General features: G+C 40.9%; 2 protein-coding genes and 1 pseudogene across 2 annotated transcripts; 2 read left to right on the top strand and 1 right to left on the bottom strand.

The window, feature by feature from the left end:
- Positions 1 to 1,409: 1,409 nt before the first annotated feature.
- On the top strand, positions 1,410 to 3,664 carry LOC137001200 (uncharacterized; annotated as a pseudogene).
- A 963-nt stretch (positions 3,665 to 4,627) lies between these two features.
- LOC105667902 (uncharacterized) lies at positions 4,628 to 5,445 on the top strand. Its single transcript, XM_067359365.1, has one exon. The coding sequence runs from the start codon at positions 4,846 to 4,848 to the stop codon at positions 5,443 to 5,445; it is 600 nt and encodes a 199-aa protein (XP_067215466.1). The 5' UTR covers positions 4,628 to 4,845.
- A 9,161-nt stretch (positions 5,446 to 14,606) lies between these two features.
- LOC137001201 (uncharacterized) lies at positions 14,607 to 15,863 on the bottom strand. The gene is made up of 3 exons (XM_067359581.1): positions 15,744 to 15,863; positions 15,323 to 15,647; positions 14,607 to 14,611 (listed from the first exon to the last, which is right to left on the bottom strand). Exons 1-3 carry the CDS (start codon positions 15,861 to 15,863, stop codon positions 14,607 to 14,609), a joined length of 450 nt encoding a protein of 149 aa, XP_067215682.1.
- Between the last annotated feature and the right edge of the window lie 745 nt (positions 15,864 to 16,608).

Here is a 16,608-nt window from a genome sequence, read left to right on the forward strand (position 1 = left end):
AATTCAATAAAATAAAAAACGGTATAAGAGTTACAAGCTACGATTTAATAATGTGTCAATTTTTCTTATATTAACAAAATTGTTTTTTAAGATATAAACGCTTCGGTCGATTATCCTCAATATATGTTACAATAAAAGAATCAGTTTAATATTTAAAATACATTAAATTTAAAATTTTAACCACAAAAGATTTTCATTACTTGCGATGTCAACAACTACAGATAACTGAGAACCTTTGTATAATGTAACATTACTCCAATAACTGTTAATTTTGCTCTATTTTTATGTTTAAAGTTTCTCAAGTGACATAGCTTTTAAAAAAAATGGACATTGAATGTTGTACAGTTAAAACTTTTGATTTTATTTATTGATTATTTCCAATGTTAAAATTATTGATTCTTTTAATGTAATGTATATTGGACGAATAATCGATTGAAACGTTTATATCCTTAAAGACAATTTTGTAAATATAAGAAACATTAACACATAATTCTAGTCATAGCTCTTGTGCTATTTTTCATATTATTATATTTAAAAATTGAAAAATTTTATTCAATTTATGAATAATAATTTACAAATATAATATGATTCAAGAGCATAATAATTTAATTTATTACTTACGATTCATGTTTCGAGATATTCTTCTAAGCAGCGTGTTCTTGAAACTAAAATGTATGTGCTCACGGAAAGGAAGAAGCAACTAGTCTGTACGTTTATAAACATTGGCCAGATACACAAGAACTGTGTATGTATGTATGTACGTATGTACGTATGTACGTATGTATGTATATATAGCTATGGGGGTTCTAACCCAGGAGCAATGAGGGGGGTGCGGGGGAAGAGGGGTATCGGATTACATAGGAGTGGGGAAGACGAGGGAAGGTGCGGGGGAGAGGGAAGGTATCAGATAACAGTGGAGGGGGTAATGACGTCATCGTTTTGGAGGAGAGGGGGTAATTTAGGAGTGGTGGGGGGTATCAGATAACAATAATTCCTGGAAGTGGGGGATTCCCGGAAGAGATAAGATAAGGATTGTTAATACAAACATGAGTCATCGAGAGATAAGGATTCCTGGAAGAGATAAGGATTCCGAGAACTGTTTACATCCTTTGGTTTTTTTCTACGCATCAAAGTAGAGCGCCATGTTGTCAGAATGCATCATCGTTATGTTTATAGTATGCAGGTTCGTGCAGGTTTACGGATTGCGTCATCGCTGTATTTAAAACAAAAGCCCATAGCAACAGGCAGCCACGTCAGCATTTTCGGCGCCATGTTGTCAGATTTCAATTTTGTATGCAACAAGCAGGTATATAAAGCAAGTGAAAAAGAATAAGAACCATCAGTCGTTCGAAATCGTTTAGAAAATCACTAGTTTGCTGTGACGTTTACTAGCAACGATGTTTTGCACCATGTCAACCGTGAATAATCAGATCAACGAACAGCAGAGTGCGAAGAAGCTGCAATTACCCAACGAGTAAGTCGTTTCTTTAGCTACATCTTTAAACTTAATTGTTATACTTTTAAACTCACAATTTATTTTTTTTCACAGAAAACAAAAAAGTAATATGTCAAAGATGGAAAAAGAATCATCTAGGATCTTGGTTAGAAGATACTATTTGACGAAGACTGGGTACAAGTATCTCGACATCGGAATCAACGTCTCAATGTCGAGCTGTGTGGAAATCGCTCTCGGTGACAATCATGGTAAGGAGCTACGTCTATCATACGACGTATGGAAAGAACTCATGAATCAACGGGGCATCATCGCCAGCTTCTTTAAGAATGATGTGGACGAAGCACCGTCTCAGACCGTTGGACACTGCACGTTAAGTTTTGGAAAAATAAACAACCTAAAAGTAATGCACCTGGCAACATCAGCATTATGTTTAATCATGTCAAACCGAACCGTGTGTAACATGTTTGCACTTGAATATTGTGTAGACTGTATCAATCATTCGTTGAACAACATCACCGGTATGGTTGATGTCAAGTTCGCACACTTTTCAGAAATCGCAAGGAATGCGAAGGACCCCGATCACGTGGCGATTCGCAAAAGCGATTTATTCGATAAGAATAATATAATTGATTGTGAACTGGTGACTCAGGTCTTTGCGGAGTTGTAACAATTGTGTATTACATATTAATAAATATTATTTCAACTGTAATTAAAATTTTTTATTATTTTTCCGTGTCATCTTATCCGCTATACCGACTTATCCTACAACGCGCGCATCAAAGTAGAGCGCCTGTTTAAATTGCGTCATCGCTGTATTTAGAACAAAGAGGCAGCATTTGAGCGCCGTTTCTTAGATATCAGAGGGGGAAGGGTGATAAGGATTGTTTATACAAATTGTAGGCAGCGCCACGTTGTCAGATTGCGTCATCGTGTTTGGAGGAGAGGGAGTAAATTCGGAGTGGTGGGGATATCATATTACAATAATTCCCGGAAGAGAAAAGATAAGGATTGTTTATACAAATTGTAGGCAGCGCCATGTTGTCAGAATGCATCATTGTTATGTTTATAGTTGGTGTTGTGTGCAACAAACGGGTATATAAAGCAAGTGAGAAAAAAACGAATAATCACAGTTGTTCAAAATGGAGGAGCGCGATCTTACCGTACGAGCAGCGAATATCAAAACGACGGGAGAGTTCCTTCCATGGGACTACGAGTGCAACGAGCACCTCGATTCTCTTAAGGAACAATGTCGCAAGAGGCAACGCACCGGAGTAGTCAACTCTCTGGTGGCGCAAATTGCGTCTGGAGGGTGTGAGGGACGCCCTGCACGAGCGTTTTGTGCCCGTCGGTGTCGGATACGGCGGATACGAGAAGAAGGGCTACACGTGGAAGGAGATCGAGACGACGTTTAGGAACCGTGTACTGACCGGTGCGATTGTCAATCAAAACTACATAGATCCACGCGAGTTTTTGAAAAACGTGAGAAATACCGTCATCGAACGGATCCAGGGCGTCATGGTGGAACACAACAGCGTCAAGATTAACACCGCGTTCAACGGGGAATTTATCGCGGGCGACAAGACTGCCGTGAAAACCATCGCCACCAAAAATTGCGAGTTGTTTCCCACATCCGATCTCAACAAGTGGTACACGCGGCACGTGGAGGATGATATTCTGGCGGCTCTGGAAGAGTTTCAGGAACGCGATAGTGAATGGGCGTTGTCGCGTATCCTGAATCTCACCGTCAATGTGAACAAGTTCAATCCTCTACACGCGGGATGCCACATCGAGTTACCGCGGAAAATTATGCTAAAAAGGGCGGTGGTCAACGTGCAATCGACGGACAATGCATGTTTCGCGTGGGCGGTGGTAGCAGCTTTACATCCAGCGGAAAAACACCCGGAAAGAACAATCGAATACCCGCATTACTCGACGGTACTGAATCTATGCGGCATCGAGTTCCCCGTGACGCTGCCACAAATATCAAAGTTTGAGAAACTAAACGCCATCTCCGTCAACGTCTTTACCACCCAAGACTCCAAAATTGTCCCTCTGCGGCTCGCCGACGACAAAAAGGAGAAGCACATCAACCTGCTCTACGTGCGTGAAAACAACGAGGCACACTTTGCGTACATAAAGAACCTGCCGCGGTTGGTGAGCTCACAACTGAGCATGCACAAATGTAAAAAGTACATTTGCGATCGGTAAGTAAAAAAAAAAAGATGCGTATAAAATAAATCAATATTTTTATTCATAGTTTTAATCAAATAAATTATTACAAGTGTCTACATTACTTTTATACACGGGAAAAGTTGTCAGTCCACAGCGTCGACTGCGGGAAAATGAACGACTGCGCAGTCATTCTTCCCAGCGAAGACAACAAGTGGCTGACGTTCCAGAATTACAACCGGAAGGAGCGGGTTCCGTTTGTTGTATACGCCGATCTCGAATGTACGCTCGAGAAAAAGGAGGAACAGAACGGTACTACTTACGCCTACCATTATCACAGAGCCTTTAGCATAGGATATTATGTAAGTTGCGCTTACGATAATTCGCTCTCTAGTTATAAGTCATATCGCGGCGAGGATTGCACAGCGTGGTTCGTCAATGAACTTCACGATTTGGCGCGCCGCGTGAAAGCGATCCTCACCACCGTCGTCCCCATGGTGGATCTTACGCCGGAGGAATCGGAGGAATTCTGTAGCGCCGTAACGTGTCACGTGTGCAAAAAACCGTTTACACCGGACGACATGCGGGTGCGCGATCATTGTCATCTTACCGGGTGTTACCGAGGTCCCGCGCACTCGTCGTGCAATCTAAATTACAAAGACTCCCACGTTATCCTGGTGATATTTCACAATTTATCCGGTTACGACGCGCATTTTATAATCAAAGACGTTGCCAATGCTTTTGAAGGCAACGTCGAATTGTTACCGCTGACGAAAAAACGTTACATTTCATTTACAAAAATCGTTAAAGATACCGAGGATCAAAATTCCAAAATTTGTGTCAAATTACGATTCATCGATTCGTTTAAATTTCTCAGTACAAGTCTTGACAAATTGGCATCTTATTTAACTGCAGATAAATTAAAAATTTCACGATCGGAATTCAAACATTTATCCGCGGAAAATTTCAATTTGCTTACTCGGAAAGGCGTGTTTCCCTACGAGTACGTCGACAGCGTCGACAAGCTCCGGGACACAAGCCTACCATCGCGCGAATCGTTTTACAGCTCGCTCACCGGAGAAACAGTATCCGAGAGCGATTACGCGCACGCGACAAACGTCTGGCAAACATTTTCGATCGAAGATCTAGGTCAATACAGCGATTTGTATTTGAAAACAGACGTTTTTTTGTTGGCGGATATTTTTCAAAATTTTCGAAACATGTGTATAAAGAGTTACGGTTTAGATCCCGCTCATTATTACACTCTACCGGGATACACGTGGGACGCCATGTTGAAGCACACGGGCATCAAGTTCGAGTTGCTCACGGACATCGATATGGTACTGTTTGTCGAGCGCGGTATACGCGGTGGTCTCAGCCAATGCTCCAACCGATACGCCGCCGCCAACAACAAATACATGCCATCCTACGACCCATCGGAACCGTCATCGTACCTAATGTACTATGATGTAAACAACTTGTACGGGTGGGCGATGTGTCAACCGTTGCCCTACGCCAAATTTCGATGGGTCGATGATGTCGCGAGCTTTGACGTAATGTCCGTTGCATCCGATTCGGCTACCGGTTATGTGCTGGAAGTCGATCTCGAGTATCCGGTGAATCTTCACGACGCGCACGCCGACCTGCCGTTCTGCCCGACGCGCGATAAGCCGCCCGGCAAGCGGGAGCTCAAGTTACTCGCAACGCTGCACAATAAGCAGCGTTATGTCATCCACTATTGTAATCTGCAGCAATGCGTGCGACATGGCCTGCGAATTGCAAAGATTCACCGCGTACTGCAATTCGCGCAATCTCCATAGCTCCGCGGATACATAGAACTAAATACACAGTTTCGGACACGGGCGAAAAATGATTTCGAAAAAAATTTGTACAAATTGATAAACAATGCGGTTTTCGGCAAAACCATGGAGAATGTGCGAAATCACACGGATGTCCGGCTCGTTACATAGTGGGAGGGTCGGTACGGAGCGGAGGCTATGATCGCGAAACCGAATTTCCACAGCCGAAGTGTGTTCTCGGAGGATCTGATCGCCGTAGAGTTGCGAAAACTCAAAGTGAAATTCGACAAGCCGATCTACGTGGGTATGTGTGTCCTCGACATATCCAAGACCTGCTTGTACGAGTTTCACTACGAGTACATGGCGCCTCTCTACCGCGACAATTGCAAAATTATGTATACCGATACCGACAGTCTGATATACTTTCTGCACTGCGAGGACGCGTATCGGGATATGAAACGCTATATATCCAAATTCGACACAAGCGACTACTCCGAGGACAACGCTTACGGTATGCCGCGCGCCAACAAGAAAGTACTCGGTCTGATGAAAGACGAGAATAACGGCGCAATCATGACGGAATTTGTCGGACTGAAAGCGAAGATGTACGCGTTGAGAGTCACCGGCCAAAAAGACACCAAAAAAGTTAAAGGTGTAAAAAAGAGTGTAGTCATGAGAACGATAACGTTCGACGATTACACTCGGTGCCTCAACGCCGAAATCGAGCTGACGCGGCGTCAATCGTGCATCCGCTCAAAGATGCATGAGGTGTACACCGTGTCGGAGTCGAAGCTCGCGCTCAGTCCGTACGACGATAAGCGGCACGTCGTATCCGGTTCCACCGACACTCTACCATGGGGACATCACAAGATACATTTGTAAATAAAGTGTAGTAATTTATATAGTTTAATATTTTATGTATTATTGTTATTAGTTTTTTAAATGTATATATTGTAACATATTGTAGTAATAAAGAGCACCATTGTATATATATGTATAATAGTTTATTATAATACAATGTATAATATACACAGTTTATTACAATACATCGTCTTTATTTATCCAAGAGTTGTGCGAATTGTCGAATCCCAACCACTTTACAAACACCTTATCGTCCTTTCGGCGCAACACCTTCTCCACGAGATAAACGTCGGGTTGAGCGGTCTTGAGCAATTCGTGCTCGTAAAAGCCTCCCGCGACCGGATCTCCGCGATAATCTTTAATCAGATACGTCACAGGATTGGTACGTTGCACCGTGGCGATCTTAAACACCTTCGTCGACCAATTCGGTGTGTATCCTTTCTCGAATACAGTTTAGAATTTGCTCACGCGCACCGGATCACCCACCCTGAATTTTGCCGACGCGGCAATTTTTATATTACTGTACACCAGTGATGCAAACTCGAGCCGGCCAGCACCCGAGCACCGCGGTAGGGGAAGCACGCACACAAACGAGAATCGTGACGTCACACGTACGTGTGCGCTTCGTCGTTCAGTTTGTAGAAGCGAGTGGACATACGTGTTCCGTCTCCTTTTTATCAAAGCGACGTTGCGCGCTTGTTGCGTATGACAACGTGAAATGCTTTTTCGAGATTTATGTGATCTTGTAAAAAGTAAATAATATTGATATTAATAAAATATCAGAACATTAAATGTTTATGAATTATTAATATGCGTTAATTGCGATAGTTAATACTTTAGAGTTTAATATTATGTTATACAGGGTGTTTCATAACTACCGCTTAATACTTTAATAGTATCTTTTGGAGATAAAATAGAGTAAAGAATCTTAATACAAAAATATCAAGGCTACAATAGTTTTTAAGTTATAAACGATCAAAGATGCTAATGATGTCGCGTAGGACTGGCACGCTCAGGTCCGCAATTACACGTACACGCGTACCGATCTGTCAACTGCTATTGATTTTTACAAGTCAGGTGATATTGATTTTTACTGCACAGCTGATTTTTCACGGACGTGAAATGCATGTGGATTTTCGTTACTCCAAATGTGAGAGTTGTGACTGTTAACTACTCCTTCACGAGTAAAACGTGACTCGTCTGTAAATAAAATTTTATGGACAAAACCAGAATCTTTATTTTCATTTTCCAATAATCATGTTGAAAATGATGGGAGATTATACATGAACATTACGATATACTTATTGTATTTTCTGTATCAGATTAAAACGCTTACAATAAATACAATGTAACGCATCTTTATCGAAAACATTTTCATCTAGAAGAATCTAATTTTATACATTGTTATTAGAGAATTAAAATAGAGATTCTGATTTGGTCATTAAAATTTTATTTACGGACGAGTCATGTTTTACTGGTGAAGGAGTATTTAACAGTCACAACTCCCATATTTCGAGTGACGAAAATCCACATGCATTTTGCGTCCGTGGAAAATCAGCTGTGCAGTAAAAATCAATATCACCTGACTTGTAAAAATCAATAACAGTTGACAGATCGGTACGCGTGTAGTTACGGGCCTAAACGCGCCGGTTCTACACGATATCATTGGCAATCTTTGATCAATTACAAGCCTAATTTAAATCTCAAATAGTTTTATTATTAATTATTGAGTGGTCTTCCGCGCCACCCATGAGGTGCCACTTATAGCGCGTTAGGTTTTTCAACGTGGACCTTCGCCTGTAGCCCTATTATACCACATTTCAATATTTTTTTATGTTTGCAAAAGGGAGATATATATGAATATGTGTCTATATATATATAAATATATAGAGACTTATATTTAATAGAGACACACACACACACACACACACACACACACACACACATGTGTGTGTGTGTGTGTCTCGTGTCTGCAAAAGAGAGACATATGTATATGTCTCGTGTCTGCAAAAAAGTGACATATGTATATGTCTCATGTCTGCAAAAAAGAGACATATACACATATATATATATATATATATATATATATGTCTCATATTTTTTGCAGACAAGATTTATCTGTTTTACCTGTCGTTCACAGTTCCCAAGTAGCACATGTTTGTATGAAAACATTGGATACGATTAGGAAATGTAAATGAAGCGAACATGTGCAATCTAGGGTGTGATGACCGGGTTTTTTGCTGACAACGTAATTTTTATCCACCAGTAGGTCACAAATGTGATCTTTTGCAGACAACCTAGATAGACAAATATGTAGAAATTTAAATTAAATAGAAATACAGAATATGCAAAAATTAAATTAAATAATTAGCATATTATTATATAATTATAATAACATACAATTATAATCAATTGCAAATCACTATTTAATGCTGCTAATAAGTACTGTAATTATGTATTTAAGATGCGATCGTATGTCTATCTAGGAAGATAATTTTAACACATATCTATTATTTATAAGTGTGATGTCTTACATACATTAATGTAAGACATAATGTTCAAATGTACATGATATCATGTCTGTAACAGAAATGATATTCTAAACATTTGAAGCATTAGCATAAGCATTAGAAATGAGCAATGCAATAATAAATTTTATTTTAAACATTATTATTGCATATCATTAGACGAGGAGGGACCAGCAATTTCATGAACATTTGCAGCATATAATGTTAGATGACTTTTCTGTTTCTTAGGACATGCGGAATACAATTTGTCCGTGTACATTAGAGACAAATGCTTTTCATTAATTTCTATATCTACAGCAGTTTCCCTTCTCGCTTTCAATGCAGATTTAAGCACGCAAGTAGCATTGACACTAACAGACAAAAGTTTTTTTCGTTTTTAAGTCCGGCAACAAGAAAAAGATTCTTTCTGAATCGGCATTCGAATTTGGCAGCGATCTTACAGCATTCAAAAGAGACTTCAAATTGGGATATTGATGAGAATGTTTTAAAATTTGTTTCCACATGTCATCAAAATTCGACATTGACAAATTATCTTTTTCTGCTTCTGTAAAACTTTGATGTGAAGCAAACCATTCTTTTCTTAAACCGTTTTCGTCAAACCCGCCAATGGTCTGAGCGACAAAATAAACATCATTGAATGAAGTTTCTCTGTTGATATCACGTAAAGCAGTGTCCGATTCAAAAACTTTTAATTTTGATAAAAATTTGTCATTTATTGGTAATCTCTTACAAATTTCTTGGGCAGCAGTTACGTAGAATTGCAAACAGTTCTCTTGAACTGTTGCAACTACGTCTGCGTGTCCTTCTATTATCAATTCGTTAATATATTTGTCGCATTCATCTCCTAAATATACTTCGTTTAAAGATTTTTGATTTTCTTTTTTTGAAAACTCAAAATTATTATTTATATTTTGTAAAAGCTCTGGTTTTAAAAAATGTTTACAAATTATGGTAAGGAACTGAAATGATTTTGGTTGCAATAATTGAATTCTTGTTTTCAAAGCTTGGAAAAATGCATTAAAAAAGTTAAAAAAATTTAAAATATGTTTTAATAAATATGCTTTTACATCAGGTTTTTGCATTACAGATAATAAATTTTCTCCAGATTTTGTCTTTTCACTCATTACCATTTTTCTTAAAAAATGCTCGACAGTATCCCAAAACTCTATAAGTCTTTCAATACATGAATGCCGAGAAAGCCATCGTGTGTCGGACAACTTTAGAATTTTGCGATTTGTCTCCTGAAAACATTCACAAAATTCTTCAAAAATAGTAGATCGTTTTGGACTACCGTTAATAAAATTAGCTAATTTTTTTACGAATTCTTCGCAATACTCTGGAATTTTACCACATGCTGTATGTGCAACAAGTGCAGCGGAATGGCATGGGCATGGAAATGTTATTAAGTTTTTACATTTTTCCTTAAGCTTTCTTTTAAATGATGAATATTTGCCCGTCATGACGGGCGCATTATCACTTGACAAAGCAATAATATTTAAAAATGGAATTTGATGTCTATACATTTCATTTTTAAAAGCATCAATTTATCCGCACTGTTATTTTTTGCATCAATATCTATTAATTTTACTAATTGTGAGCGAATGTCTAATGTTGTCTAATGTTGCAGGATCAACATACCGAACAAGAAACGTCATCCATTTTTGATTAGAAATGTCAGACGTTTCATCAATAAAAATAGTAAATTTAGTATTTTAAATAATATCGACTACACGATCCGTTTCAACCGGACACAACACGTTCGAAATAATCTTTTGACACTTAGTCCGACTCATTTTCATATCTTGTAATACGTCAGAATCTTTTCCTATTTGTTGGAAAAATGTTAGAATGTCTGTCGCAGTTTGATGCGAAATGTTTTTTTCGGCGATGAAAGCAGCATATCGAATTTCTGCTGCTTTCTTTCGCTCATCAAATGATAAAAATGATTTTGTCATATTAACATCTTCGTCTGTTTTCTTTTTTTCTAAATTCTTTTTCTTAGCTATTGTAGTGTGTGCTACGGATTCTGCATGATCATAAATATGCGACAATTTAGCAGACATGTATTTTTCACAAATGGAGCAAAAAAATAATTTTTCGTTATGTGATGCTTCACGTAACCATGGTTGAAAATGCTCCATTTCTAACCATTCTTTTTTAAATTTAAGTATATTAGAAGTACTTTTTTTAAAACTTACATCATTATTATTTAACAAAACAGATGTGTTTTTTTTAATATTATTTTTGTGACACATAGAATCCGCATGTCTAGAAATGCGCGTGTTACAAGAAAAATCTTTATTACAAATAGTGCAATGAAAAAAACTGTCATTTAACGGTACTTTTCGTATCCAAGATTTATACCGATCATTGCTAAGCCAGCCTTCAAAAAAGCTTCGCTTAGATTTTTTTTGTACAGAATCGCACATTTTAATATAGAAGAAAAAAGAAACCAAAACGAAGAATTAAATTAGACGAAAATTAAAAGAAAAAAAAACAAGGAAATATATGGAAATATATTGAAAAACTTACAGTCGAGACTGTCTCAGTTTTCTCATCAATGTTGCGATTTAATAAAACGTGTAAGAAATACGTTTACTCGCAATTATAAGCCAACAAGAGTACTACACAGGCTAATAAACGTCAAAAAAATTAACGACATATAGAGTATAGAAGTAAAAATAAGCCGTGCTTCTTAACAAACAATAGAACAACAGACGCGGCACCGCGCAGCGGTTTACTATTGTTACATGTCAGCCGCACCCGTGTCCTGCTGACAAAAGTGCAAAACGTTTGCAATGGAAGGCAATTTGTCTCGTAAGTAATAAATAAAATTATTATTATTCATTTTTGTTATAAAACGGACGTAAAAATGTTTTAAAAAAACTACGTCATAATTTGTTTTGTATGTTTATGTTACTAATTGATAAAATATATATTTCTTTTTTATTTTAACAGAACATACTACGCAAGAAGAAGGTGCATCCTTGCATCAGCTGCTGCAGCAAATACTGCAGCAGCAACAAGCACAACAACAACGGCAGCTGGAAACACAGCAACAGCTGTATCAGCTGCAGCAGCTGCAGCAGCAGCAGCAGCAGCAACAGCAACAGCAGCAGCAGCTGCTGCTGCTGCTGCAGCAGCAACAGGAACAGTCGCAACAGCAGCAACAGGAACAGCCGCAACAGCAGCAACCAAAAAATAAAGCTAGTAAGTTATTTACTTCATACAATACAATTATTAATCAATATACGAGTATACAATCGTAAATCTAATTGTAAATACTTTTATTAATTTTTTAGAAAGAAAAAGAAGAGGAGCCGGCCGCTCTAGGGCCCGCTGGTACCGCCAGCGAGGAGGCTTTGCCAGCGGTAGAAGAGACCGTGGCGGTACCGGAGGACGATGCGCCCGTTGGGCTTTGGGGATTCAAACAGCACTTTGTGCAAATCATCCCCAAAGCGGACAGGATGGCGACTGCGTTAGGCCGTCTCCTGCCCAACGTGGGTGGGCCGAACGTAAAGGTTCGGCGCTTGTACGCCAATGTCGTGCAGTCGGTGTCCCTTTACAGGGCACCGATATGGGCCGATAAGGTCCTGGTCAGTCGGCGAATCAAGGCGATGGTTCATCGCCAACAACGCCGGCTGGCCATTAGGATCATTCGGTCCTACTGCACGACGTCGTTCGTGGCGGCCACGGCCCTGGCGGGCCTCCTCCCGGTCGAGTTTTTGGCGAACTCGTACGCCGAGGTTTATCGGCGTACGAGGGACCCCAATCGCACCGGGAGCGCCCGTCTAAGACCAGGGGCCGTGGACAAAATCAGGAGAAATGCCCGTCACAGAGCCATATCCCAATGGCAGGAGGCTATTGCGGATTCTGCGACGGGTAGATGGACCACCCACGCCATCCAGCCCTGTCTACCGGAATGGGTAGACAGGCGAGGACGAGGACTTGAGTTCCACCTGACACAGGTACTCACCGGGCATGGTTGCTTTGGTGACTACCTGTGCAGGATTGGAAGGGAACATACGACGGGATGCCACCACTGTGCGGCCGGTCGGGACTCGGCGCGACACACCCTAGAGGAGTGTGAAGCATGGGAAGGGGAGCGTCGGGTCCTGACCGCAGTGGTCGGCGAGGACCTCTCCCTACCGGCATTGGTAAAAGCCATGCTGGAGGGAGAGGACAAGTGGAAGGCCGCCTCCGATTTCTGCGGCGCCGTTATGTCACAGAAAGAGGAGGCGGAACGAATTAGAAGAGGGGAGGCGGAGGAGGGGGTGGACAGCACTCCACCACCCTCCCCACCTCCCCCCCCTTTGCAGAGAAGAACGAAAGGAAACGGCGGCGAGGGTGCTTTCACGACCGCGGCGCGGCGCGGCGGAGGAGAATAATCCCCCGTCGCCGTTTACCAGCCCCACGCAGGGACTAATGGGAGTAGGGGTCTCTCTCAGATGGTGGCGACTAAACCACCAACATCATAATCTGAGAGACCCCTGGGGAACGATTCCCCAATAGGGATCTTCCCCACACACATATAGACTGGGTGGAGGGGGGAACTTACTTCCTCCTCCCCCAGCGGGGGCCATCCGTGAGCGGGGGCTCGCGGTGGTCCCGGCCCCCCCTACATAAAACAGGGGTGGGGGGGGAAGACTGTGGTAGCCCAGTCTTCCCCAATAAAAAAAAAGAGAAGAAACAGCAATGGGTGGGGAAGAGAGAAGACCTCTCTCTTCCCCACCGGGAAGAAGCCAACATCTGGCCAAACCCAAGAGGGGGTGAGATGAATGCCGCAGGCGATGCCTCACCCCCTCTTATTATGGGTTAGGAAGGCTACCGGCGGGGGTTTTAGTGGGTATACCTCAGGGACACCTTCCCTGGGGGATTCCCACATAACCCTCGGGTTCTCCCCCGAAGCCCGAGGGTATCCGTAAAGGATTTCCCCCGCCTTACAAAAAAAAAAAAAAAAAAAAAAAAAAAAAAAAAAAAAAGGACGATGCGCCCGTAGCAGCAGAGGAAGCCGTGGCGGCAGAGGAGGCCGTGGCGGCAGAGGAGGCCGTGGCGGCAGAGGAGGCCGTGGCGGTAGAGGGGGCCGTGGCGGCCTCACAATAATAAAAAATATTTTTATTAAGTAGTTATATTTAATAAATAAAATAAAAAATGAAAAAATTGGTTTTTTTTTATTATATAATGCCTGAAAGTACAGCGTAGTAATATAGTATAGCATAGTTAAATAGTATACTACAAAAAAAGTATTAGTGTTAGTATATAATAGTATATAATATAATATATATTACTATTTAAAATACAATGTGGTATAATAGGGCTACCGGCGAAGGTCCACGTTGAAAAACCTAACGCGCTATAAGTGGCACCTCATGGGTGGCGCGGAAGACCACTCAATAATTAATAATAAAACTATTTGAGATTTAAATTAGGCTTGTAATTGATCAAAGATTGCCAATGATATCGTGTAGAACCGGCGCGTTTAGGCCCGTAACTACACGCGTACCGATCTGTCAACTGTTATTGATTTTTACAAGTCAGGTGATATTGATTTTTACTGCACAGCTGATTTTCCACGGACGCAAAATGCATGTGGATTTTCGTCACTCGAAATATGGGAGTTGTGACTGTTAAATACTCCTTCACCAGTAAAACATGACTCGTCCGTAAATAAAATTTTAATGACCAAATCAGAATCTCTATTTTAATTCTCTAATAACAATGTATAAAATTAGATTCTTCTAGATGAAAATGTTTTCGATAAAGATGCGTTACATTGTATTTATTGTAAGCGTTTTAATCTGATACAGAAAATACAATAAGTATATCGTAATGTTCATGTATAATCTCCCATCATTTTCAACATGATTATTGGAAAATGAAAATAAAGATTCTGGTTTTGTCCATAAAATTTTATTTACAGACGAGTCACGTTTTACTCGTGAAGGAGTAGTTAACAGTCACAACTCTCACATTTGGAGTAACGAAAATCCACATGCATTTCACGTCCGTGAAAAATCAGCTGTGCAGTAAAAATCAATATCACCTGACTTGTAAAAATCAATAGCAGTTGACAGATCGGTACGCGTGTACGTGTAATTGCGGACCTGAGCGTGCCAGTCCTACGCGACATCATTAGCATCTTTGATCGTTTATAACTTAAAAACTATTGTAGCCTTGATATTTTTGTATTAAGATTCTTTACTCTATTTTATCTCCAAAAGATACTATTAAAGTATTAAGCGGTAGTTATGAAACACCCTGTATAACATAATATTAAACTCTAAAGTATTAACTATCGCAATTAACGCATATTAATAATTCATAAACATTTAATGTTCTGATATTTTATTAATATCAATATTATTTACTTTTTACAAGATCACATAAATCTCGAAAAAGCATTTCACGTTGTCATACGCAACAAGCGCGCAACGTCGCTTTGATAAAAAGGAGACGGAACACGTATGTCCACTCGCTTCTACAAACTGAACGACGAAGCGCACACGTACGTGTGACGTCACGATTCTCGTTTGTGTGCGTGCTTCCCCTACCGCGGTGCTCGGGTGCTGGCCGGCTCGAGTTTGCATCACTGCTGTACACGGTGCTCAAGAGTCCCTTTGCGATCTCGGGAGTGACATCGATCGGGCGCATACCGATCGTACGATGTTTACGACCGTTGTATTCCGAGACCAATCGCGGTAAATCGTCGATCCACTTGTACGATCCCGCGAGCGTGAAAAACTTCCACATTTCGTTCTTTAACGTGCGATTCAATCGTTCCACCACCGAAGCCTTCATGACCGAGTATGTCGAATAACGATTGATGCCGTGTTTCTTGACAAGATTTTAGAAATCTCTGTTGTAAAATTCTTTTTCACGGTCGGTCTGCAAATTTTTTGGAATTCTCTTTTTAAATATCGCGGAAAATGCTTTGGACGTTTCGATTCCACCTTTGATCTTTAAGGGCACGGCCCACGCGTACTTGCTCAACACATCGATAACGGTTAGAATGTAGTTGTAGCCGCCGTTGAATCGCAAGTACGGTCTCATCTCGACAATGTCAGCCTGCCACAAATCATCGTATCCTTTCACGACGACTGGCCGACGCGTAAAGTTTCTTCTCGCCGGTGCGTGGAGCTCGTCCACGAGCGATCTCCTCTCCAGGCTCACCGCTTCCTTCCTGCTTATTGCGATTCGTTTTGCTTCTTCTTCATTGCCTCATCGTAGTATTTGATGAAATTTTTTCTCACAGCTCTACGAAGATTGTGAATCTCTCGCTCGACAAGACTCTTCGTTTCTCGCTCGCGATCGACGAGTTTTCCATCGAGTAGCGCCACACTCTCGTCGAGGAGACCTCTCAGATCGTGAATCTGGCGTTCCAACGTCACGTATCTGGTCTCGATGTAATTGTCGTGGTCCCTCTTCCAGGTCCTCTCGGTATTCTCCGAATCTTCGAGTCGCGAAAGTACTTCTCGGTTAAAATTTTCATGAAGCATACGATCTCGATTCGCACGATCGCTCATAAGCTGGAAGTGATGATCCAGATGCAGCTTGTTGACGGCGTCGGTGTCCGCTTCAGGGTCGGCGAGATGTCTGATTACGCGTGACTTGGCGTTGAAAACCCCACCATCCTTGCAGAGACAATTCTCGCGCACGTAATTCTTCGAGACTCCGCCGCTCTGTCTCGTCACCCTGGCGATTCCTCCTAGCTGTAGTTCGAATTTGTTGATAGACATTCCCGTAGCATCGCACGAGCAATACTGGTTACAGCGATGACAACGACGATCAATTTATA

The sequence above is a fragment of the Linepithema humile genome, chromosome 7 (assembly GCF_040581485.1).
Source record: "Linepithema humile isolate Giens D197 chromosome 7, Lhum_UNIL_v1.0, whole genome shotgun sequence".
In the NCBI taxonomy this organism is placed as follows: Eukaryota; Metazoa; Arthropoda; class Insecta; order Hymenoptera; family Formicidae; genus Linepithema; species Linepithema humile.

Excerpts from the sequence above, each read along its gene's own strand:
- LOC105667902 (XM_067359365.1), top strand. The coding sequence starts at position 4,846 with ATGTGTATAAAGAGTTACGGTTTAGATCCCGCTCATTATTACACTCTA.
- LOC137001201 (XM_067359581.1), bottom strand. The coding sequence starts at position 15,863 with ATGAGACCGTACTTGCGATTCAACGGCGGCTACAACTACATTCTAACC. Across the intron at positions 15,648-15,743 it reads GTGGAATCGAAACGTCCAAA|AAACACGGCATCAATCGTTA; the intron begins GCATTTTCCGCG and ends AATCTTGTCAAG.